Here is a 25,419-nt window from a genome sequence, read left to right on the forward strand (position 1 = left end):
TCTAACTGCTGCACCTCACTGGCTTTCATAGGGTGGTTGCTGATGAATGGTAGCAAGCAGCCAAGGCTAGGTGAGTCATGCAAATCAGGGGGGACCTGGCAACCCTAGACTACTGCCAGCCTAGAGTTGCCAACCTCCAAATGGGACCTGAAGACCCCTCAGAGTTACAACTGGACTCTAGACAGCAGAGGTAGACAGATTTGCTACCATTAATCAGATTTCTGCAGGGAGACAGCCCTGCAGAAAATGGCTGCTTTGGAGGGTGGACTCTGTGGCATTATACCCAGCTGAGACCTCTCCCTTCCCAAACCCAGCCCTCCTTAGAGTCCACCACAAAATCTCTGGAAATCCCCCAGCTTGGCACTGGCAACTCTTGTGAGGCCTGGCCCCAAGGCTCCCTCCCTCCCTCCCTCCCTGAAAGGCCAAAATAGGTTTCCCCCACCCTTCCCCCCCAAAGCCAATTAGAAGGCCCCCCCGAACATTCTAATCTCTCACAGTTGATCCCTGAAGCAGATCCCTGCAGAGGCCATTTCAAAAGGTTTTTGGGGGAATTCAGCCATCCCTGAAGGGATTCTTTTAGTTTTTGGATTTTTCTACAAACCCAGGAAGTCTACTGACTATGTAGGGAAAGCTGTTGGGGGAGAGTGAGCCCCCTGTTGGTGGAAATAAGTATCCGCACAGGGAAAAAAACCTCTGGGAAATAGTATAAGGATTGGCATAAAGAATTGCAGAAAACCAGTGGATAATCCTTGGCAAGCAAGACTGTCAGGAAGCAGCACATCCAAGACACTTGCCTATGGGCAGGGGAATGGAGGATTAGGTGAAACACCAAGTGTTCAAGGTTACTACTAGAATTCCAAAAATTCACGGATGGGTTATCTATGGCAGACAGGGTCAGTGGGAGATGACATGTCACACTTGCAGGTGGACATACGGATTCAGGGCAAGTGAATTCACAGTAAGTGTTACGAAAATGCTGTGTCCACATAGACTACTTCTGAGTCCCACTGGAATGGTAGCATTATTTAATGGGAATACTGTGTTTTTTTGCAATGGGTAGAAATGTGTAAGTTTTAGGTAAATTAACTGCTCTGTTTCCCTTGTTCTTATCTCTCCTTCTCATGTTGCTGCTGTTCTGCATGAAGACAGAGACTCTATAAAGGTAAGACTCCATTTCACAGGTAGTAGCCTCAGTCACTTTCAGTGCTTTTTATTACAGCTGTACTAACAAGTAAGAATGTTTTGCTAAGTGTAACTAGTCGGTGACATACATATTGATTAGCTGACATCACAAATAGTAGACTCTTCCAACAGTGTTATATAAAGATAATTTTTAGTAATATGAATATCAACTGCTTCCAGATGAATCAACCAGTGAAAATTACTTAAATTCGCATTCTTGTGGCCTGATTCCTCAGATTCAGAATCTCATAATAAAGCAGGATTTTGTGAGAAATTTTGTGTGGACGGAAAAATGACACTTTTGGAACCTTCCCGAATTTGTAATTCCCAAGTAGCCTTCTGTTCCGCTTTATACTTCTCTGGAGCTTGATCTGGCAGGAAGGATACACAGTAGGCTTCTCTTCTATCTGTTAAACTGTTACCTGAAGTGAATCATGTAACTTGAGTCGCTATAGCACTGGGGTTATTTTTGAGAGAGAGTTAATGCTTATGCCTAAAAGTGCTTTGATATTTTAATGCAAATGAACAGTGTGGAAGCAAGGCCTTTAAGATAGAATCATAGAATCACAAGAGTTTGAAGGGGCCATACAGCCCATCTAGTCCAACCCCCTGGTCAATGCATGATCAGCCTAGAGTCTTCTACAGACTTCCTGACCAGGATGAAGAGGTGGATGCTGCCCTCATTGCAAATTTGACTCATCTTAAATGGTCAGGAAGTCTGTAGCATGGAGAAGAGTATTCCAGATCACATCGGCAACCTGAGAATCTAGATACAAAAATAAGCACTTTGTGAAGGTATGAACCTATGACAATGGAAGGGCACCTAGTAATAGTAGGTGTCCCATCCGTTCATATGTTACATCACCATAATTCTAGCCATAGGTTTGCTGTTTGCAATCACCAACTTAATTCTAGCCATAGGTTTGCTGTTTGCAAAACATATGCTTTGTGTTCCCTGTGCAGGCATATAGTTCACATTTCTTCTCTTCATCCCAGAGGTATTTTGTATACTGCTGGGACTTTAGGAAGTGTCATGATGATTTCAAGTTTGCATTTGGTCAGCTATAGCTGTGGTTTGGTCCTACACGGGCAATGGTAAATTTTATTCCCAGCATGCATAGAGAAAGGTGTCCAAATAGATCTTTACTAATAACAGAAGATATAACACTAAAAGCAGTGTTATTTTTCATGTTATGTATGTTGTCCTATAGATGAGTCAGTCTTGCATCTGTCTTGGGAATTTCCCCTGATTCAGTGAGCAATATTGCATCTCTGGGCATGAACACTTACACACATAGTCAAACTCTGCCAGTGGCTTCATCCTTAAAACCATCCTTAACTCCCTCCTGCAATGGGAGTGGTCTTAAGCCTGAACCAACTGTAGTCTTGGGCTGGAGCGGCTCATAGCTTTGTTATAGCACAACAGAGTGAAATTGACCTTGTTCTTCTCAGTTTCACAGTTACCCTCAGGGTTCCTAATAACAGCTGCAAAATGACAAGAACTGTCAGTTTCCCATCTGCAGTAATTTTCACTGCGTTCAGCAGAGGCAGTAGAACTACCTTTCAGTAGGCTGAAAAGCCAGTACTAAATCAATTTACACTTGGTTCAAGTTTACACACAAAAAGACCTAGAAACTCGCAACCCCTTTTAGGCAACCTTTTAGAATCTGTGTAAACCAGTGTTAGCCCTCTGATAACTTTTCCTACTCACCTTTGAAGTCAAAGTGGTTAGGTTTATCGTGCCCTGGTGTTTTTTTCCTTCCCTTTCTTTAAGTCTTGGGAACTGCATTATTTCTGTTGTTTATTCTTGTGCCTAGTTCCTCTAACCAGACCCTTCTTTTGAGTGGCTGAGCCTTTTGAAGGCATACTTTTGGATACAAGAAATAAACATGCATGTACACACGATGCTGCCTTGGACCATTGATTAAGATCAATATTGCCTACTTTGCTGGCAGCTTTCGTATCTTTCTTATCACCTGCTACTTGATCCTTTTAATTGGAGTTTCCAGGGATTGAACCTGGCACCCTCTGCATACAAAGCAGATCCTCTTCTAACAAGCCATGTCCTCTGCCCAGATCTTATGGAACGCCTTTCATGGGCTCTGCGTTGTCCCTCAGAAAGCTATCAAACACCCATTTTAATTTCAGAAGTCTTTGGGAGTAATCAGTTTATATGGCTTTAGGAATGCCTTCATATTCTTGTTGCTCTGTTTGGGATAATAGTGTTTAATCTAATTATTTGTTGGTTGTTTTTTATTATATGACTGTAAACTAGGGTGAGGATCTACTTCGTCTGGAAGTCAGAGTATACGTTGCAAAATGAATGGAAATGTATAATGGCAATTGCATTCATTCATCTAGAATTTCCCATGAGTGTGCAGCCATTGCTTAAAATCTATTTCGCATTATGCCATCAGTCTCAGTGCCTTTTTATTTCTCCCTTGTGTATATGCAAGCCTGATGCAGGGGTCATGGCTGAATTCTTGTGACACATCATACAGGTGCAGATTGCTGGCCAGGATAGCCACTAATGGTCCTGCAGGGGCTTGACAAGCCTTTTGTTTTTGCTGCCTGCTTGAGACTGCAGAGTTGTTTGAGCAGCTGTCAGGCGGTTTGCAATAAATAACTGGTGGGATGCATCAGATTAGAGAGATCACAACTTGTGCCATTGTGGAAAGAGGGGGTGGTTTGTGGTGTAATAACAGTGCCTGCTTCCATATGAACATGCTGTTCTTTCTCCTAATATCATTTATAAAAGTTCCTAATTATGAGCTCAAACTCTGTTGCAGCCTTTATTTAAGGGGGGGAAGTGGGTATTGCATTTTGTTTTTTTACATTGTGTGAACAGCAAGACTCCGCACGTTTGAGATCCAATCCTGAGAAAGTCCTGTGGACCATGAATGTATGTAAACATCTTTTGTGCTAGTGCTGTATTCTGCTACACTGCTAAAAAAAACAGAAAAGGGCAATAGAGAGTAACCAATAAGGTGTGTCGTTTTTCAGTAGAGGAGACTAATTTATCTGCAATTATTTGGGGTTTACTTTTCCTAAACCATTAAGTATGCATCTGGGATGGCAGCATGCAAGGTGCAACTCTTTTGCACTAATTGATAGGTGGTGAGGGCTATAAATATTTGTCTTGTACAGCCATTGAGTCACAAGTTGGATTGTGTCAGCATCTAGGGCTTGTTGCCAGCTTTGCAAGGTGAAATAGTTTGCTAATTTCCTTAAATGCTATCTGTGATGCCCAAAGAAGCAGTTAGTTGCTTGTTCTATTGATCTGCCCTCTCCTAAGTGGCTCCTGGTTAAGAGAGGCTTTTTATGATTGTCTGCTCTGTGACTTGAGATGGTTTTTATCAGCCAGAACGTGCCAGTTGCCAGCAGCTGAAGACTGCGTGCTTGTATGAAATAATTTATTCATGCAAGATAATGCTCCTTAACATTTAACAGGTAATGAACGTGACATAAATTTCCTCCTTGCTTTTAATTTTTCCCTTTCCTCTTCTAATGTGCAAACAGGCAGCTCTGGTGCTCTAAATAATAAGTAATTTTTGGCCATCTGTCAAAAGGAAATTTCAATACTAATTTAAATTAATGGTGCCTGAAATTTTTTATAGCTCCTCTAAAAGCCTCTAATGTGCAGAAAATTCTGAATCTGCTGGTAGTAATTAGTGTACCATGTAATGAGGATGTGGGCAATGTTATGTAGCCCCAGTGTAACATTTTGATATGGTAGCAAAAGTTTGATTTATATAAGGTTGTGGCTGGGTTTAATTGTGAGAGACGCTTTCAAGTGTTTTCTTGAAGATACAGATTATTAAGCAGGGCAGATTTTAGAATAGCTCATAAAATGTAAATTTAGGTGTCGCTGTTAAGAATGAGATAATTAAGGTAACCAACTCATCGGTGTGAAGAGAAAAGAAATATGTCCAATTGTATTGTATTTTTATTCCCATTTTTGAAAAGGTGCTATCACTGTTCCAGGTACTGTAGATTTCATCATTCTGCCTTCTTTATCTTCTGTCATAACTACACTGGCTCAATCCTTCCTCTCTTTCTTCAGTTCTCTTACATCAAAGGACTTATTAAGTCTATAGGCCTTAAACATCAACAGTGCCAAGACCAAAGTGATAGTATTTAGGAAAAGGCCTTGTACGTTTAAGTGGACCATAAGTGGGATCAATGCATCACCTTCAGATATCTAGGGGTAACCTTCAGGGAAGCTCTGTCCTGGAGAGCTCACTTGGCAATCTACAGTTCTAAGATCAGTAGGTGCTATTCTGAAATTTTATTACCCAAAAGGAGGTTTTCTAATTTATCCAGCTTTGAAACTATATCAAAGCAAGGCTGTCCCTCGACTCCTTTATTTATTTATTTATTTATAAATTAGACTTTTAGACCTCCCTCCCCTGTACACACAAGGCTCAAGGCAGTGAACAACTATATAAGAGCGATAGGGCCAGTACCGCTGCACGTGCCAGGCGTGTATGTTCTCCCCTAGCTTTGGGGATCCCTCCTTCATTGACCCTTCCATTTTATCTAAGCAGTCTTCTCATAGATTTGCTTTTACTCGTGCAAGATTAAATGCTGTACCGTCTGCAGAATTAACGGGACATTTTTCACGAACTCCGTATTCAGATAGGCTTTGTACCTGCGCTTCTGGCAAGATTGAGACACTGACAAATCTCCTGTTGTTTTGTTCTCATTGGTTAGCTCTTAGGTCATACTGGATATTTCCACTTCTATCCAAATACCACCTTCCACTGGAGCCATGGGTGACCTCTTATCTGCGGTCAGATATCGATTTGATAATTACTGCTTTAGTAGCAAAATATTTAGCTATTTTAATAGCACTGAAGCACAAATAATTGCTGTTATGATAAGGTCTGCATTTTTGGTTCTGTTCTATATTTTAAATCTTTTATACTGCTTATATTTTAACCGGATTTGAGTGTATAGTTTTAAACTTTCGCTTTGGTATTTTATATGTATGTTGTACATTGTGGGTGTGCTTGAGACCATTGGTCATATGAGCTGAAATAAACTAAACCTAAACCAATATAAGAGTACATTCATGAATGAGTAAAATAGTTAAAAACAAAAACAATTGCAAACAATTTTAGATGGCTCTAAAGAATCAGGGCGGCCACGGTGGCTTAGAGGTTAAGATGCTGAGCTGCAGACCGGAAAGTCTGTAGTTCGGCAGTTCAAGACCCTAGTGCCGCATGATGGAGTGAGTTCCTTCTCTGGCCCTAACACCTGTCAACCTAGCAGTTTGGAAGCAAGAAATTGCAAGTAGATAAATAGGTACCGCTTTGGTGGGAAGGTAACAGCATTCCATGCACCTTGGCGTTTAGTCATCCCGGCCACATGATCACAGAGGAGTCTTCAGACAATGCTGGCTCTTCGGGTTGGAAACGGAGATGAGCATTGCCCCTTAAAGTCAGAGTCAACTGGCTTTCGAGCAAGAGAAACCTTTAACTTTTTTAAGAATTAGGGCTGTGGTAGCTCAAAGGTTAAGAAGCTGAGCTGCAGACCAGAAGGTCTGTAGTTTGGCAGTTTGAGACCCTAGTGCTATGTGATGGCGTGAGCTCCCATCTCGGCCCCCAGCTCCTACCAACCTATCAGTTCAAAAAAAAGAAATTGCAAGTAGATAGGTACTGCTTCAGTAGGAAGGTAATAGCATTCTGTGCGCCTCAGCGTTTAGTCATGCCGGCCACAGAAACATCTTTGGACAGTGCTGGCTCTTCGGCTTGGAAACGGAGATGAGCACCACCCCCTAGAGTCAGATTCGACTGGCTTTCGAGCAAGGGAAACCTTTACCTTTACTTTAAAGAGTAATCAAATTATACTGTTACCCCATGGGGGGAGGGGAAGAAAGGGGGTGCCAGGCAAAATAGAGACCATCGCTCTCCTCAACCATAGGCCTGGTGGAACATCTCTGCCTTACAGTCCCTGCTGGACTGCATTATGTCCCACAGTGCACGGATGTCATTTACCAGGCCTGGACCAGGGTTGAGAACAGCTGGATGTCTTTCGGGCCAGGGATTGCCAGTAAGTTCTTCCCTGCAGAGCATAATGTTCTTCAGGGGGTATACCAGGAGAGGCGGTCCTGTAGGTACATAGGTTCCGGACCATTTAGGGTGTAGAAGTTTGGGGTTGGAATGATTTTCTGATCACAAGATTGGAATCTAACCAAAATCTTTTTTTAAGGAGAATCCCACCTCCACCTAGAGGTACCCCTGCAGCTTTGAGGCGAGCAGAACTCAGTTTGCCCTCAGGTTAGGTTGCATGTACACGTAGCCTTGATAAGATTTTAGAGAAAGCAAAGCAATTACACCACCAATCTACTTCTCCTTTTGAAGTTGTGAAATGATGCTGCCTGGGTAGCCTGCTATATTAATAACGTCCTCCATTGCTACTCTATACTGGCTGACACCCAGGGTGTCCCCATGGCTGGTTCCAACATATGTGATTGGGTGTTTAAGTGTGATGCTGCAATAGACAGGCAGTCAGTTTCCCTGTCCTAATTCTCCCCATGGTTCCAACTGATTAAAAGGGCCCATATTACAGCTTCCTACCTGGTTAATGTGGAGCTGCGGTGGCTCAAGTGGTTAAGACGCTGAACTGCAGGCTGTGGAAGGTCAATAGTTCAGCAGTTCAAGACCCGAGTGTGCCGCATGATGGAGTGAGCTCCCGTCTCTAGTTCCAGCTCCTGCCAACCTAGCAGTTCGAAAGCAAGAAATTGCAAGTAGATAAATAGGTACCACTTCGGTGGGAAGGTAACAGCGTTCCGTGCGCCTTGGTGCTTAGTCATGCCGGCCACATGACCACGGAAATGTCTTCGGACAGCGCTGGCTCTTCGGCTTTGAAACGGAGATGAGCACCGCAACCCTAGAGTCGGATTCGACTGGCTTTCGAGCAAGGGAACCTTTACCTTTACCTTACCTGGTTAATATCTCCCTCCATAACCTCAGAATAGCCTTTACTTCAGTTCGGTTTCAAACCATGCCATGCTGGACCTTACCCCCAAATACCACTGGCTTCACATCTTTGTTTTTGCAGAGCTTCAGTTCCAAAGGACCTATCACACTACATTTTATCCTGTCCTTTTTATATAGAGGCCAGAACCAAAGTTCACACAGCACTTTTATTGGGCTTAAGTTTTTCTCCAGACTCAGAGAAGCTGCTTTTTCTCCTCTCAGATGTGGATTCATTTGTCTCCTGTAGAGGGTCATTTCTTGCTTTAGCAGCCAAGAAAGTACAGGCTACAGTCGCATCCAAAGAGGGCAATGTTTTTTATTTGGTTAGTACTATTTGGTTAGATTATTTTAATGCTGGTATTTGCAATTATGTTAAATGTGTCAGACTGTAACGGCCTTTGGCCACAGAAAACCTTATCATGTCATTAAATCCATAGAACTAAATTCTGAATGCATTAAGAAGGGTCCCTTTTTATAGGGGAGGGTATAACATTCCCATGGACATTTGTGCCGAAAAAGTACCACCCTCCCCATTTTTACTAAAAACATAACTAAAATGGATTAATGGGATTACAGTCCAGTCCAGCAAATTCAAATGGTCTTGTATTGTGTATTTGTATTTTGCTCATACAAATGATAAAATGGCTCCATTTAAACTGCACTGCAGAAAATATGACACCTTTCATAAATTATTTGCCACTTTCCTGTTGATATGCAAGAAAGCATAGCTGACTTTACGGTGAAGCGGCATGAGGTTGTGGCTCTCAGAAGTGGATTATGGCAGGTGATGGCCTTCATGGCCACCTCTTCCTCCCTATCATTGCCTCCACCACACTTCACCTTAGCACCGCCAAGCTCTTGATGGGGGTGGGGGATCCCCTGCCCCCAGGTCCTGTTGCCTGCCGCCACTGGAAGCCATGGCAGGAGATAAATTAAGAAACAAAAAGAAAGCCTTGTCTGTTTAAAGGAAGAAGAAGAAGAAGAGATCGGATTTATACCCCACCCTTCACTACCCAAAGGTGTCTCAGAGCGGCTTACAAACTCCTTTCCCTTCCCCTCCCCACAATAGGCACCCTGTGAGGTAGGTGGGGCTGAGAGAGCTCTTGACAGAAACTGCTCTTTTTCAAGAACAGCTGTGCCAGAACTATGGCTTGCCCAAGGTCATCCAGCAGGTGCAAGTGGAGGACTGGGGAATCAATCCCGGTTCTCCCAGATTAGCGTCCGCGCACTTAACCACTACACCAAACTGGTTTACCATAGAGCAGAAGTCCCCAATGTGGGCACCATGGCATCCACCAACACCCTTTTCTGGGGCCCATCAAGTACTTTTAGAAAGTGGGTGGAGCCAAGTGGGACTTTTGCCCAACAAGGCTTTTGATTGGCCATGCAGATTTTTAAAAACATTGCTTTGTCAGCATCTGCCACCAGAGCACAAGTATCTTCACTGTGTGACTGAAGATAAGCTGTGGCAGCCATCTTATAACTGTCTCCACCGCTTGGAGCAGCCATTTTATGACAGCCATTTGTGGCTGCACACACCACACTGTGTCAGAATTCCAAAAGTGCCTTCAGGTCAAAACGTTTGGGGACCCCTGTCATAGAGTTTCTGGAGATTCCTTGAGCTACTTTTTGTCACTTCTAGGTAGCCCTAGGAATTGCTGGGAACTTTGTAGTAAAAACTTCCAGTAAGTAGACAAAGGCCTTATTTTCCTTTTTATTTTTTTCTTTCTTCTGGGACTCTTCCACACACCCCACTACCATCCTGCTAGTTGCCAGGCACGGCAAACCCCCCTGCAGGATCTGGAGCCTAACTTACCTTCTGCTTCTTTCCCTAGGTGTCTTTAAAGGGTAGGTGGCATACAGTGAGAGAAGGGTTGGGGCCAGCAAGAAGCAAGTGGTGTTGGCAAAAGATGGTGACAACACAGAAGCAATACACATAAAAATCTGTGGTGCTTGGAGGGCTCTTACCAAGGATATTTATCCTCTGGCAGCCTCTTCCAGTGTGGACATTGGGCTTAGAAAAATAGTGTTTTGGAATGGAAAATCTCTATACCCACCTCAAGGAGGTCTGAAGGAGCAGCATAGACATTTTCTAAATAAATATGGAATTCCATCCCCACCGTACTGAGAACAACTTTATTGGCACACCTTTGTAAACTGTGAAAAGACCTAAATGGTGAAAAGTTAAAAGTAAGTACATTTTGCAACTGAGTAGCTTGCAGAGCGGCCATGGTTTGTTCTTTCCAGCAAGGGGACTGGTGCTCTGCTGCCCTTTAAAACTGTAGAAAAACTATTCAGGAATCAGATGAGAGAAGGCTGTATGTGGAGAAGAATGGACAGGCAGAGAGGTATAGGTAGAGTGCCCTCGAATTGGGGTATCCAGACATTTTGGATTGAGGGTCACGTTGTGATACAGAAAGCATTTGGTGGGCTAGGACGGGGACAGGGTCTTCCCCATTCCTGCCTTCCTATCCCAAGCGTGTCGCATATACAAGGGTGAAGCTCTTCCCTCTCTTGCAGACCCTAAAGCAACTCCATATCAATTTATGTTTACTCCCAGGCTTGCCGTCAAAAGAACAGAGCTGTCTTGGACACTAGGAAGCCCCTTATTTGATCATACTGTTTATTGTCAGTGCCTTACATGCTGGATAAAAAGGGACTGTGTGGGGGGGTGACCTCGGGCCATAGCTGGGATGCCCTTGCTTTAGATGTTTATACTACTGGTTAACAGCAGATTTTTTAAAATAAGGAATTGTAATGGGCTTTTTCCTGACTCACTGGCAACTCTCATAATGAGGTGGGAATAATTTCACCTACTAGGACTTGCAATGATATTTCACTTTGTTTTGTTTGCAGAGTTTAGGACTAACATAGTCTCTCTGGAGGCTTCTCTCTCTGGTAACCTAATTTAAATCCCAAGAATTATTCTACAGAGAAACCAGAAGTGGGGCTTGGGTGCAAATGTGAAATGAGAAGCAATAGAAAGAAGTACCTGCAGCACACGACCTAGTAGATCAGTGTTACAGGTAAAAGGTACATGCACATGTAACTGTAGACTTCTCTGAACCTGTGCATGTTTATGTGTTCAGCACAATTATTTTGTAGGCAGCCTATTGGTTTTTTTTTACAAATTAATATTGTAATATCCCCTAGAATACAGCAGAATTTGTTAATAGTGCTGTATTCCAAACATACCTCTGTTGAGAGAGAGAAAACTCAGTTTGTATTTCCAAAATCACATTTTAGGTGAAAGAGAGGTGCCTCAAAAGCCTTTCATTTAGACAAGTGACTGATGAATATCAGTTCAACTCCTGTTTGGGCATACGGCTTTAAGGTATATAATGGGAGATTGATAACTACTTGCTACATGGCCATTCTTCAACAACTTTTCCCCTTCAAACAGGTAGCAGGTCACAAGCAGATTCCATTCACTTTTGCCACACTTTCTGTTTGCCCCAGCACTCTCCAAATGATGATACAAGACAACCAAGCATGGTTGAACTCATCTATTTAAACACATTCAGCTTACATAAGCAGTTGATTTACATCACTGCTTCTCTCAACAGTGATGATTTTGAGAGTGGGCTGCACTAGCCATCCATGTAGTCTGCCTTTTGGAGAGATGCACCCTAGCTCTGGATTCAACTGGTGCTTTAGCTGCCCTTGCTTACCAACAACTGCACAGCTGGCTTGCTTACTGCCATCTGTGTGGCTGTATGAGCAAAGCATGCCAAGCTACATCCCTCTCTCCTGATGTGCCACAGCAAGAAAGTTGAAGGTGAGAGGAAGCAGCTGGGCAAAACAGTCTGCTGTCCTCATCTGATTGCCTACCCTGCTTTGCCATACCCAGGAAAGTCTTGTGTCTCATTAAAAAGAAGTTGGAGCTTGGGCAGATCAACCCACAGCGTGATTTGCTACAAATCTTGCATTCCTCAAATTCTGAGTATGGGGTAACATTAAGATTCTTACAAGGGGTTGGGCCTGCAAGAGTTACAGGGGTGATCCCATATCCCCCCCCCCCATCATCGAGCCCAGCCCGGCTGCAGCAGCTGTGGTGGAGATGCCTGGGAGCCACAGCTGGGCCTGGAGTGCCTCCTGGTGTCCGCTGTGACCAGGCCCGGAATGCCTCCCAGCATCTTCCTCCACCAGCTCTGATGATTAAACATAACCCCCCACACTGTATTTTTTTTTAAAGATTTCAGATTTTTCTGCAAACTTGGGATATCACCCATGTTTGCAGGAAAATCTGTTTAGTGTCAGTGTGGCCTGTATCCACAGATTTAGATATCCATAGATGGAGGCCACATGTTATTAGGTATTTGCTAGCAAGGTATTTGAAAGCAGCCATTGTGTGGGCCATTGACCCTTTTTCAGTTTTAGGTTACTGGTAGTTACCCGAGGACCACAGGTTTTTGTAAAGAAACCCAGTGTGAGTTATACTCTTTTGAAGTGGTTTATTTTTCCAAAGGTCCTTAGCAGGGGGGAAAAGCTTATTGCACTTTAATTAGGAACTTGTGTTGGTTTGGTAATCTACAATTAATTGGTTACCTGCCTTTGGATGCCTAAGCTGTGGGGAATGTAACAGGTGCTCTAATTCCAGAAAATGTTGTAATTGTGAAGCAGATGAATAAATATTGGGGGGAGGGGGGTACAGAGCCAGTCCTCGGGTGCTGGAACATGAGTGGATAGCTGATGTGATTGGGTGAGTCAGGCTTGCTTGTTGCAGTCCCATCTAGTCATTACTGAAGCGAAACAAATATTAATTAGCAGAGCCCTGTTTCTTGTCTTGGTCTATCTTAAGTGGTTGATGTTTAGCATTGTTCTTTATGATACCCTCATGTTTTTGTTCACAAGTTTTTTTACTCATCTAGATATGTTATAAATATATCATTTGCCTTATACACTGGTAAATGCTTTCTGATGAACTCAATCTCAGTTTTTTGTTTATCCTACTGTCAATTTCCTTTTTAATGAATCCATTTTGTGTATTTTAATCCAGCATGGAGCATCATTTAAGAATAACAGCATATATTCTTGTTTCAAAAAATGAGATTTTCTGTCTGTCTTGATGGCCTTGCTTGCTGTATTCATTTTGCCCCTCTTCATTTCTGTGCTGGAAAATCTTTTCTAGTATCTTCTGCTAGCCTTATCTGAGTTGTTTCATGTTGTAAAATATTCCATTGCTTATTTTACTGTACTTTTAGCCATTGAATGGTTCAGAGTAACTTAAATCTTCTTTCCCCCCCAGATGTTCTAGTCATCCAGGAGGCAAAACTTTTGCATGGTTGTACCTTCTGAAACTGAGCTGTCTTGTCAAAATAATTGTGTGGGAACATGTCATGACTAAGGATGGGCAGAAACCTGCCCATGACCTAAATTTGTCACTAAAACTGGCTAGGTCATGGTTCGTGAACCAAGGTTCGTGCAATCTCACCCCCACAACCCGCCACATGGTTTTCAGAGGTTTGTGCATCTCATGGTGGAAGGGATGGGAATGAAAGGGATCACTGAAATGGCTTGCATCTATTTCAGTGATCCATTTTGCTCCCCCCCCTTCCAAGCAGGGGGGAATGAAAAGGGTGAGTTGCAGTCATTTAAACTGAACAGTTGGGTGGTTCCTCCCATCAGCTGTTAGATTTAAATGACAGCAAGCCATTAAACCCATCTGTTTCACTCCCCCCTGCTCCCCCCCATTTCCCAGGTGATCCCCCCCCCTTTTTTCCCAGCTGCAGCTTGCTGCGGCTAGGAGAAAGGCAGCCCAAACCGGCCAGATTGGTTCGGGCATTATTTGCTCAGTTCAGTTCAGGGTTCGGTTCCAGTATACCCCGAACCAGAATTTTCTAGTTTGTGCCAATCCCTAGTTGTGACATTGACTCTAAGAGCATTGGGCCTTGTTCTTACTGAGGTGATAAAACTACCTGTACTGTCCAAGTCAGACTGTAAGTGGAAGTTCACATGGCTGAATGAGCCTCTGTCAAAAAAATTAATCCTTCCATATAGAAAACTAGCCCTCATGAACAAAGGGCTTAGCCTTGCCTTCGCCCTGTTACTCTAGTTTTCTAAGTGCAAGGGATTTTTTCCTGTGAACGGTCATTCAGTTATGCATTCTGTGGAGGATATTGCAAAGCACAAAACAGGGATTTTATTTTTCTAATAAGTGAAATGTGGTTCAGTCCCAAATCTCTCAATCTAGTTCATCAGTCTCTTTCAGAGAAAACGTTGGGGAAGAAATTACAGAACTGTGTGCCTTGTGATTTCCCAAGCTGTCATATAGTTTTACTATCACAATTAGTTTTTTTATGGGATGATATTAAGAAGTGCTGCATTTTATTCATAGTGAACAAAAATGGCATGAAAATAGCACACTTACATTTCAGTTTCAGAATTTCTAGCCTAAGGGTTAGGGCAAGAGGAAAATTGCTGTGGATCAAACTTCACAATATCTATACCTCCCGCATGCGTGTGTGTGTACACACACACACACTGATAAACTTAAATTTAATTGTAAGTAGTATTAAAACTTGTAACTGATTTCGAGTAATATACTCTAGGTCAGCATAGCACTGCTCTATCTCTGGACATATTTAAAGAACTTGTCATTTAAAATATTTAATGAGTTGCCGTATGCTACTAATGGGTTGAGCCTAATTTTGTGTGTGCATATATCACAGTGCAGGTGGTATACTTAAAGTTTTCCGGTGTTATCTTAATCCTGTGAGGTAGATTTGGCCAACATGCCTCTAGCATGTGTTTTGAACCGTGCATGTCTGTTCTTGCATTCTCTGTCTCCCACCTTCCTCAACACTGCAAAGGAGAGTAGCCAGCCCCCTGGTGGGGCCTGGAGTTGTCCTAGAACTACAACAGCTCTCCAGGCTGCAGAGTTCCATTCCCCTGGAGGAACTAGCAACTTCAGAGGGTGAATTGTATGACATTACATCCCCACTGACACCCCCCCCCAAACTCCACCCTCTCCAGGAATCAACTGTACTGCTAACAGAGTAGTGACAAATTGCAAGGGCACTGAAGCTGCATTCAAGTCCAACAATAAGATAAAAATAAGATAAAAACAATTCCTTCCTCCATGTAGAAAACTAGCATGTTGAAGAGAGAGGTTCTGTCCTTTCCAACTGTCTTGTTTTCAACAAAGGACCCAGCAACAAGATATCAGTACAAAATTAACATATTGCTGAACAAGTTCTTTAGACTTTAACAGTATATACTTTCCAACTCTCTGACAATGAATCTTCTGCATAGAAGTAATTTTTTGTATGAAAAGAGCATTCAGTCATATGGATTTATACGTATGGTCCAAAGTGGTTACAGCCACTTTAGTGAGCAATTTAGTTCAGACTAGTATTAGGGTTTCAGGACCTCCCACTACTGCAGGAGGCCTCCTGCCAGCAACCCTCATTGCCTGTCATGGCTTGGACTGGTGACGGGAGGAAAAAAGTTCCTCCATTTACATGCAACGTGAAGTGACTTCTAGGGGAGACCTGGAAGTGACATCATATAGCTGCAGGGATCACCAGAAACTCTGTGGTTTTATCTTAGAGTTTCCAGTGGTTACTAGAGTCATTTCCAGGTTTTCCCAGAAGTGATAACATGATGCATGCTATGCCATGCCTCCCCACATGTCCTTGCCCTCTAAGCTCTGGCATGGCAATCCTGATCGGTATACATTTATAATAAATAACAAACTTTTTTGTCATACCTCAGGAGGGTCCAAGTACAAGACACCGGAATTCTATGATCAAATCTCCCAAGGTACGTTAAAGTATTAAAAAGCAGCTACTGGGAGGATATTTGGATTGGAGCTTTTGCACTGAGGAGGGTGAATTAACTGTTTACTCCATGACACTTTTCCAGTAGAAATCCCCTAAGTTATTAGGTGCAGTAGGGGAAAAGACAGGCACTTCTGTTGTACCTCTCATTTCTTTATAAGAACAAGGGGAAATTAACCTCTTTCCCCAGCAGCATGGTCCCAGTCCAGATTGGCCTCTCACCTGGCTGCTTTTTTAACATTTAAAAATGCCCCAGGAAACCTGAACACAGATTTCTTACACAGTGTGTCGATTGACCTCAGTTGTGACCCACTGGATCAGAAAGCATTGTCTTTGCATACATATTTTTGAGTTGTCATCTTCTCTCTTCCTCCGGGGACATTATGGACTGTTTCAGTGAGATACTGGGCTGATTGTAGCAATAATGTACTCCTCAGTTGTCCTTCAGATGATTTAGTGGATTGGTTTTGCCCATGCTCTTGATCTATTCCAATATGAAATAATTTGCTCCTAGTTTGCATTGGTTTATGAACTCATGGCTTGAGGATGATACTCTCAAAGGCACATGGCTTGTCTCCTATGCCTGAGTTGTTTTGCTTCTCAGTCAGCTTGTAGATTTAGTGCCTCTTCTAAGGCACGCTGATGATGTGATCGTTGAGGAGATGGCCCTGCATTATTCCTCAGGTAGGAGAGCAGGGTGGGCTTGGTAGGAGTTTGATCCTTCCTGGTCCTGCAATGCAAAGAAGGATTTTATGATGCAATTTTAAAGTTGTAAAGTTTCATACTCTATGTATAAAATGATCTAAATTACAAGAAAGATGCCCCTCCCCATTTTGTATGTTCCCTCACTGTAAATTGTGGGTAAATAGTTGTTAAGACGATGCCAGGTGGAATCATGACTTGAGTCAATGTTTTGATTTTATATTGCTTTACAGAATAAATACGTTAATCATAAATTAACTTAAAAACAGTTTGTGGGTATCAACCAATTGTTGCAGTCTTTCAAGGAAATTAAGCTGCTATTTCTTCACCTTTTATGCCTGATTCTTTTAATTAATCTAAATAAACACATGCACCTTGGGTGACCCATTGTGTATAGCAATTTTGGAAATTCTGTGTTTTCTTAAGCAACATTTGGCCTTTTGAAACACAAAATAAAATTGGAAATGCTAATGTTTTTTCAGCCAACTAAGGGAAGAAAATAAAATGTCACCATGGTAACAAAGCTGCTTTCTAGATGGTTTCCTAAGATATGCCTGAACTAGAAGCAGATGTCTGATTTGAGAATCTTGCCTCCTTCAATGTAAACAAATAACTTCTAGGCAGGTTTTGGAAATAATATGGAAATCCTATTAAGGGGCCCTGAGTTCCTGTCAGTCAGGAAGCCCCTGCCACAAAAGGGCTGGTTGTCTGAAGAAAAGAGACAGAGTAAATTCTCATTAGGCTTCAGCTTTCCCAGGAAATTATTGTGTCTGCATGTTATTTGTCCCATGAATCTGAATGTAAACTGTTTCTTCTATTGATCTATTCTGCTAGTCCTCCCCACCCCCAACTTTATTTTTGGATTAACAGTTGATATGTGTTGCTGCTGTAAGAGTTGTGACATTTGTGATTTTAACCCCCATCCCTTCAAGGAGGAGAGAAAGGGATTCTAACAACAACAACAACAACAACAACAAAAAGCAACCCTCATTCATAAGCATTTGTTAGCCTGTTGAGTATGAACAAACTCAGATTAAGAGAGATGTTGAAATGAAAGGGCAAATGAAACACAATAGGAGGTTCTAAGAGAGTGTGTGGATTTGTAGAGTATGTTGTAATCTTAACACTGTTAATGCACGACTTTATAGAAACCCCCCATTTCCCCCTGCTGTATACAAAGAACCAAGTTTTAAGAGAATTGACAAAAAAAATTGTCCAAATTTGAATTAATTATTACCTGTTTAAGGTTAGAGGACTTTGGGAGAAGGCAGATGTGTACCGTATTCTTAAAGAAGGATAGGGAAATACGTTGCCTCAGGATTCACTCAACATGCCTAAGAGTCTATTAGCTTGCACAGAATTTTATCCTAGGCCTATCTGAACCCAAACCTTAGGAAATGTGTCAGCACATTTCAGAACTGGAAGCTGATCATCTTTCCACCCTGTTTCTTTGGTGGTGGTGGTAGGGTGTGTGTGTGTGTGTGCGCACACGCCATGGCTGTGCATAGCAATGTGCTTAATAATACTCTGAGGGTTAAATGTGGATAAACACAAAACAAGGCTTCTGAAAAGCTTTGCTATTATCATGCAGCATTTCTCGGACTATAGTCCCCGAGATGCACTTCATAAAGCCAATAAAGTGCACACTGGTGGTCTCCTGTTGCCCTAGCAACGGGCCATAGGGCACAGTGTATGTGAAATGCATGAACATCTGTGAATTAATCTTTTTTAGTTTGTTCTTTTCTTGGCACTGATTGGGCCACTCTGGCTTGCGCTTGTGACATTGCGTGAGGACGGATAAGCTGAAGAGTTCCCCTGGGCCCTGCCCTAAGTGGTTGGCAGAATGGAAAGTGAAGTGAGATTTATCCAGGCAGTGCTTTCAGTAGTTGAGGGATTTAGTCTGACAGCCCTCTCGGTGGGACGTTATTAGCTTACTTTCTGCTACGTTGGGGAAATGAATAAAAAATTTTCTAGTAAATCTAGGCATTATTGGGTTTATTGGTCTGCCACGAAAGAATAATCTGAGGAGAAAATTGAAATAATCGCTTGTGTTTATACCAGAGTTTACTGGACCTTACACTCCTCTGCTTGGCTCTCATTGGGTTATGGAGAGAGGAAAAGAGATTTAGAACAAATCCAGATGGAAAGCATGAAGGGGGACGTACAAGTACTGTAGCCCCAGTAGAATTCTGGCATATTTTGTTGGATCTGTAAATTGTGAGCCAAAATAGTGGTGTGTGTGTGTGGCAGTGAAACTAAAAATTACTAAACATTATCAAAATCAGCTGTTCTTTGGTTCTTACTGATTAATCTGACTGTTGATATGTAGTGTTTCTTTCACTGCACCCCTTGGGCACACTACAGTGTAGATTTTGTGTTCAGCTCCTAATGTCAATACCAGATGCTCACTTGTAAACTGCTTGGCTTACCCTTGTTGTTTTCCACTGTGTCTCTGAGACGACTGTAGGGGGAACACTGCGTACGTCATATAATCAGTTAATGCTGCATGCAGTCAGTATCTTAATGAAGTGAAATACTGCTCTAATCTGCTAATTGCATTAAGAGGAAAACACGTTGCTCTGTAGTCTTTCTTCCTTTTGAGCTATGAGCTGATCAAAGAATACTGAGGTGCTCTTAAGTTATGCATGTTGCATCCAGTCAGCTCTTCCTCATTTGTATCCAAATATTAAGTGATTACAGCTGCACTTTTTGGCTTTCCTGACCCTTCTAGATTTATACAAACGTTCATTAAGCCCATATTAAAGAATAAGGGGGAGAGAGACTGCAATTGCTTTAAGGTGTATGTGTTTAATTATAGTTATGCTCCATCTCCTTCAAGTAGCTTGGGGTAGCTTATTCATTCTCCCCTTTTCCTTTTATGATCAGAACAACCCTGTGAGGTTAGTTATTCTGAGAGAAGGCCAAGAGTGCCTGGTGAGTTGCTTGGTAAATAGGGATTTGAACCTAGGCCTCCATAGGCCTACTTCAGCATTCCCAACACACCACATTGGCTACTTAATTTCCTATTATAGTTGAACTATGTGACAGGCATCTGAAGATTATAGACTGTAGGGCTGTCAATAGTGAAGCAATTTAGATAATTTTAGAGTAAATGAGTTGGATCCAGCAGAAGAATTCACAGAAACAGTTGGCAGAGTGAATCCTTCTCTTTCTTCGCCAAACATCTTACAGTTTGTCCTGAAACTCCTCTAAGGACTGGGATAACAAAATGCAAGCCACAGGACAGGGTGCTATGCTAAAGAGAAGGGGGATCACTGGTAGGGTTGCCAGGTCTCTCCTGGCAATCAGAGGGGGATGGGGGTGACTTACCAGTAGAAAGAAGATGTAGGCCACATCACAAGTGTTGTACAGGAAGTGACGTTATCATCCAGTGAGTTCCAGGCAATGCTCTGATACTTGGGGGGAAACTCTATGGTAAAACTGGCTTCTACCACAGATGTTTTGCCCAGATACCAGAGCATCATCCGGAAACTGCTGGCATGATGACGTTACTTCCTGTACAACACCAGCAATGTGGCCTAGGCCTTCTTCTTTCTACTGGTAAGTGCCCCCGCCAGCCAGCTGATCAGCAGCTGGGAGGCAGGGCCTGGTGGTGGGGGATCCCCACCTCCACCTGTGTGTGTGTGTCTGGTAACCCTAATTACTGGTGAAGGTTGCAAGTGGAAGACAAAGAGGCATTTCCCCCCAGTTCCCACTCTTTGCTGCAGTACTACATCCTGTTGTACATTTTGCTTGTCTCCCAACAAGAGAAGTGTTTTTAGCTATGGGAATGCATGGAAAGAACCACTCCACCAACTCCTTCTATCAATTCTTCCACTGAATCCAAACTTACATCTCTGGCAAAGCAGCAGTAAATCTTTCTGGCAGAGATTATACCTGTGAAGAGATTATACCTGTGACTTCTCCATGTATCCCTGGCAGTAGCTCTGCCAGCAGTGATGCAGTATCCAAATGCTAATACCAGGTGTTTGTAGTTTTATTTACTGGTATAACTCCATATACTTTGATTTCACATTGCAACTACAGTGATGCAATACCATTAAACAAGTGAGCTAGGGGTTTTTTTATAAGTAGGTTGGGCTGCGTTGACTAGTGACTATTCACACTGAAATGTACTCATGTTGGTGTGACACTGTTGCTTTACTTGTCTGTTCCCGGAGGTACTTAAGGAGGCGATGGTCCGCCCTCTCCTGAAAAAACCTGCCCTGGACCCACCGCCTCGCCAACGTGGGGATTCAGGGACTCGCCCTTCAATGGCTTACCTCTTTTCTCCAGGGTCGGGGACAGAGGGTGGTGATAGGGGAGCAGCAGTCCCGGAGACACCCTCTTGTGTGTGGGGTGCCTCAGGGGGCTGTTCTTTCCCCGTTATTGTTTAACATCTACATGCGCCCCCTTGCCCAGATTGCCCGGAGGTATGGGCTTGGGTGTCACCAATATGCTGATGACACCCAGCTCTATCTGATGTTGGGCGGCCGGTTGAGCTCTGTCCCTGAAGATCTGCACCGGGCACTGCAGGCCCTGGCTGGTTGGCTCCGACTGAGCAGGCTGAAGTTAAACCCAGCGAAGACGGAGGTCCTGGGGCTGAGTCGTGGTGGTCTGGGGTTGGGGCTCCCTCTCCCAACCTTTGATGGGGTGCCTTTGGCGCCAGCGCTGGAGGTTAGGCGTTTGGGAGTGCTCCTGGACTCCTCGTTAACTATGGAGGCTCAGGTGGCAGCCACTGCCAAGTCAGTCTTCTACCATCTACGGCTGGTGTGGCAGTTGGTTCCCTTCCTCGACCGCAGTGACTTGGCCACGGTGATCCATGCGACGGTCACCTTGAGGCTAGACTACTGCAACGCTCTCTACATGGGGCTGCCTTTGTCACAAATCCGGAAGCTGCAGCTAGTGCAGAATGCTGCGGCCAGGCTGTTGATGGGTCCTCCTAGTAGGGACCACATCCAGCCTGTGCTAAAAGCGCTGCACTGGCTGCCAATAGTGTACCGGATTCGCTTCAGAGTGCTGGTTCTTACCTTTAAAGCCCTACATGGTCTGGGTCCAGCTTACCTAAGGGACTGCCTTTCCTCATATGTTCCCCCGCGAGCACTTCGGTCTGGGACGCAACATCTCCTGGCAATGCCAGGTCCCAAAGAGGCCAGGCTGGCCGCTACCAGGGCCAGGGCTTTCTCGGTGGCGGCTCCTACCTGGTGGAATGAGCTCCCGATGGAGATCCGGGCCCTGCGGGACCTTGTACAGTTCTGCAGGGCCTGTAAGACGGAGCTCTTCCACCAGGCGTATGAGTAGGAGCCACCACTACCACCATCATTTTTGTTCCATCTTGCCTGGCCCTGGAAAAGGGAACATCTGTGTCTCCCTGGAGCAGATGACACTGAGGAACAGAGTAACTTGTAAGCCGCCCTGAGCCCGCGTAGCGGGGAGGGCGGGGTATAAATTGAATTAAATAAATAAATAAATAAAATTATATCCAAGGGGCTCAGAGCAACATATATCGGGGAGGGCGGGGTATAAATTGAATTAAATAAATAAATAAATAAAATTATATCCAAGGGGCTCAGAGCAACATATATGGTTTTCCCCTTTTCCATTTGTGTGGGCAGTCCTGGAAAATTTGGGGCGGGGAGTGCCTGGGAAGGATGTGTTATCACTTTCAAATGATGCCTTAGGCTGCCTCTCCTAATCACTGTTGTCTTTATCATAGAAGAAGGAAGAATCTTTTTTAAAAATCCTAGGGTATTACTAATGTGGAGACCATTTTTCTGCCACTCCTCAGTTCCTTGGGGGTGGAAAATTGGGGTTGGAGCAGGTAATTCCCAATCTGTGGTAAGTAAAAGGGAGGCCTAGATTCTACTGCATGGACTAAGTCCCATGTACAACAACCTCTTCTGACTTTTCCCAAGGATCGGTTTAGCTTGTCCTCAGTTTTTCTCCCTCAGAGTTAAGTTTTCAGTTGCTCCTCCAAATGCCCTAATCGTCTCTTATTATCTTCTAGTGTCAATGTGTTTTTAACCTGTCTCTTGCTGCCTGCTTCCCTCAAATGGGATGCCCAAAGTACAGGAACCGTCCTTGCAGTTGCCTTTCCCAGGAACACCATGGGGTGCCATCCTATTGCAGCACAGTCTGAAAATCTTCAGGTGTATTCAGTGTCTCAAAAGCTCAAGTCTTAGAGCATGTTTGTTTGAGTTTGATATCATCTTCCTTCCAAGCAGCTCAAGGCAACATGCATAGTTTCTTTTCCCCTTCATCCTCCTTCTATTTTACCCTCACAACACCTCGTGGTGGGGTAATTAGGGTGAAAGTTACTAGCCTAAAGTAATTGTGAGTTTCATGAGAGAAGCATCTAGAACCCTAGTCTTCCCAAGTCTAGTCAGTCTATCCACTATATTATACTATGTCTCAGAGAGTAAAAAATGTGATGTAAGCCATTTTCATGGAGAGCCATTATTCCACCATTATGTTAATCTTGCTGCATTGTCCTCATGTATCCACGAGTTTTGCTTTGCTTCTTTCTCTTTGTAATTGCCTACAGAATGTGTTTACAATGTGTAGTAGTTCAGCTGTTGCATATAAAATGTCATACATCTAATTTTACCTCCAGATAAGACCTAAATGATGGTACTCTGATTAAGCATCTTGCAGTGAAGAATCACAATATGATCATCTACTTATTTCATGTTGCCATCCATGTGATGCATTGAAGCAGCATTAAGGTCAACGCTCAGACAGGAAAATGCATGTGATATATGAACATGGCTAGGTCAAGTGGAGAATTATGATATTAACTGCCAATAAAGCAAACACAGAGGCTTCAAGTACTTGCTAGGCTTTCTCTTTGTATAATATTCAGATAACTGGGGCACATAGTGACTTCTCTTTGACTATTTAATGTGATTTCTTTGCTTAAAGTGAAGGATACATTCAATTGAAGTGGAAATATGGAATTGCCTTAAGTACAAGTGTTAGAAGGTCATATAACCCTTAGAATGACACTGCTTGATCATTTATTGTATTGAATATTTATAAAATACCTGAGATATCACATCACTGTACTTCACCCACCATTGTGCAATTCCTGTTAGAATGATTAAGTCAAGCAGTCCACCTGTCATCGTTGCCACATTTCTTAAACGAACCATATATGTTAGGCTGTGTAAATGCTTAATTTTAAACATTATGAGCAGTTCCACCAACTTCACCATGTACCCACTAGACATGCTAGGGATCCCAGCTTGGTGGAAGACCTTCTGTTTCTCCTGCTACTCAGTGGAGCTACAGAAACAAAATTGGGGGGGGGGGATGAGATTTGTGCAAATGCCGCAATGTCAATTCTGGCATAAACTACATCTGCATTACTCTCTAGAATTCAATCAGCATTCTATGGGTTTGTGATGGAACTGCCATTATGGCATTGGTGTGATTCTCCCCCACCCACCCCTATCTCCTGAGGGGTAGCACCACTGGACTGGCAACCTTATACCCATCCCAGCACTATTGTTTAGAATGAACTAAATTCATATGGGGAAAAGGTTGTTACTAGGTTATTCTAAATTTAAAAAGCTAGCTTGTACTAAGTTTAAAAAGCTAGCCATCAGTTGCAAAGACTGGTGTGCTTTGCTTTTGGAACTCTACTAGTTATGCTTTGGTATTTGTATACTCAAATATAAGCAGTCTGTTTCCCTGTCTCCTGCTGACTCTGTATTCATCAACATGATTTACATTTTAATACACATGAATGCATAACTACTAAAATGGCCTTATATAAGTAATATGACATGTAATGAGACAGTTGCTAGCATATGGTCAGTGTATGTGTTGGGCTGGGGAGTATCGTCATACTAGGAAGACTACCTGGAGAAGAGTAAGTTCATGGGTCTTCTCTGTCAATATTCAGTCTTTTGCCTGATTAGCAGTTGATGCTTTTCTGTTCACAAGACTATAAAGTACATGGCATCCATCTGTAATTCCATTTATGCTTTGTTGTCAACACTGTTGCAGTTCTTGTAGATTTTATGTGAGTTATCATGTTTAGTCCTGTGTTCATGTGCATACTTTGCTGTTATTCTAAATGAATTGATCAATGTTAGAAATTAAGGATTTTCCATTCATTAAAATCCGGGGAGAGGAAGGAGGCACTGACGATATATCTAATAAGCTGGTAGACAACCTTAAAGGAAAACCCGTTTATTTCCTGATTTCACCACTTTCTTAACGGATGTGCTAGGAACTTCAGCCCTATTTTACATCAGTTAGAGATGCTTATCTTCTGTTATGCAGCTGAAATTAACTCTGTTCATACAATCCTCCAGTCTAATATGAAGGACCGGAAATGAGCTGTGGGCTCACAACACTCCTACTTCCTTTCTTGTACATGGCTTGCCTTTCAAGGCTTTTTTATTACCAACAGCAGGATCAGGATGTAACCTAGGGTTAGTGCTGTTTTTCTAAAGCAGAATCAAAACCTTCTTTGTGGTTCATGATTCAGGTAACATACTTTATCTTATTTAAAATATTTATATCTTATGTTTAAGCTCAGCAGTATGTAAGGCAGCCAGTTTTGGTCACCACAGCAAACTATGATTAGCAGCACTTCAAAGGAAATTGGAAGGCAAACTGCATTGAGGAGAGGAGAAGAGCACACATGAGTCCAGGACTTGCTTACAGTTCTCGAAAGTCCAAACCATAATTTGGAGAATTGTCTGAATCGAGCCAGAGTCACAGGGAAGTATTGAAGGGGGGAATGTGTTTATGACTGTGTG

At 43.0% G+C, this 25,419-nt stretch overlaps 1 protein-coding gene across 5 annotated transcripts in view; it reads left to right on the plus strand.

Moving 5' to 3' along the window:
* TLE4 (transducin like enhancer of split 4) overlaps positions 1-25,419 on the plus strand; it is a 193,655-nt gene that overhangs the window by 119,481 nt on the left and 48,755 nt on the right. For all 5 annotated transcript variants that reach the window (XM_015417784.1, XM_015417785.1, XM_015417786.1 and 2 more), the window contains one exon: positions 1,146-1,162. In XM_015417784.1, the coding sequence (XP_015273270.1) occupies positions 1,146-1,162 (17 nt within the window). The remainder of the gene's footprint in view (positions 1-1,145; positions 1,163-25,419) is intronic.

The sequence above is a fragment of the Gekko japonicus genome, unplaced genomic scaffold (assembly GCF_001447785.1).
Source record: "Gekko japonicus isolate JY-2015 unplaced genomic scaffold, Gekko_japonicus_V1.1 scaffold221, whole genome shotgun sequence".
NCBI lineage: Eukaryota > Metazoa > Chordata > Lepidosauria > Squamata > Gekkonidae > Gekko > Gekko japonicus.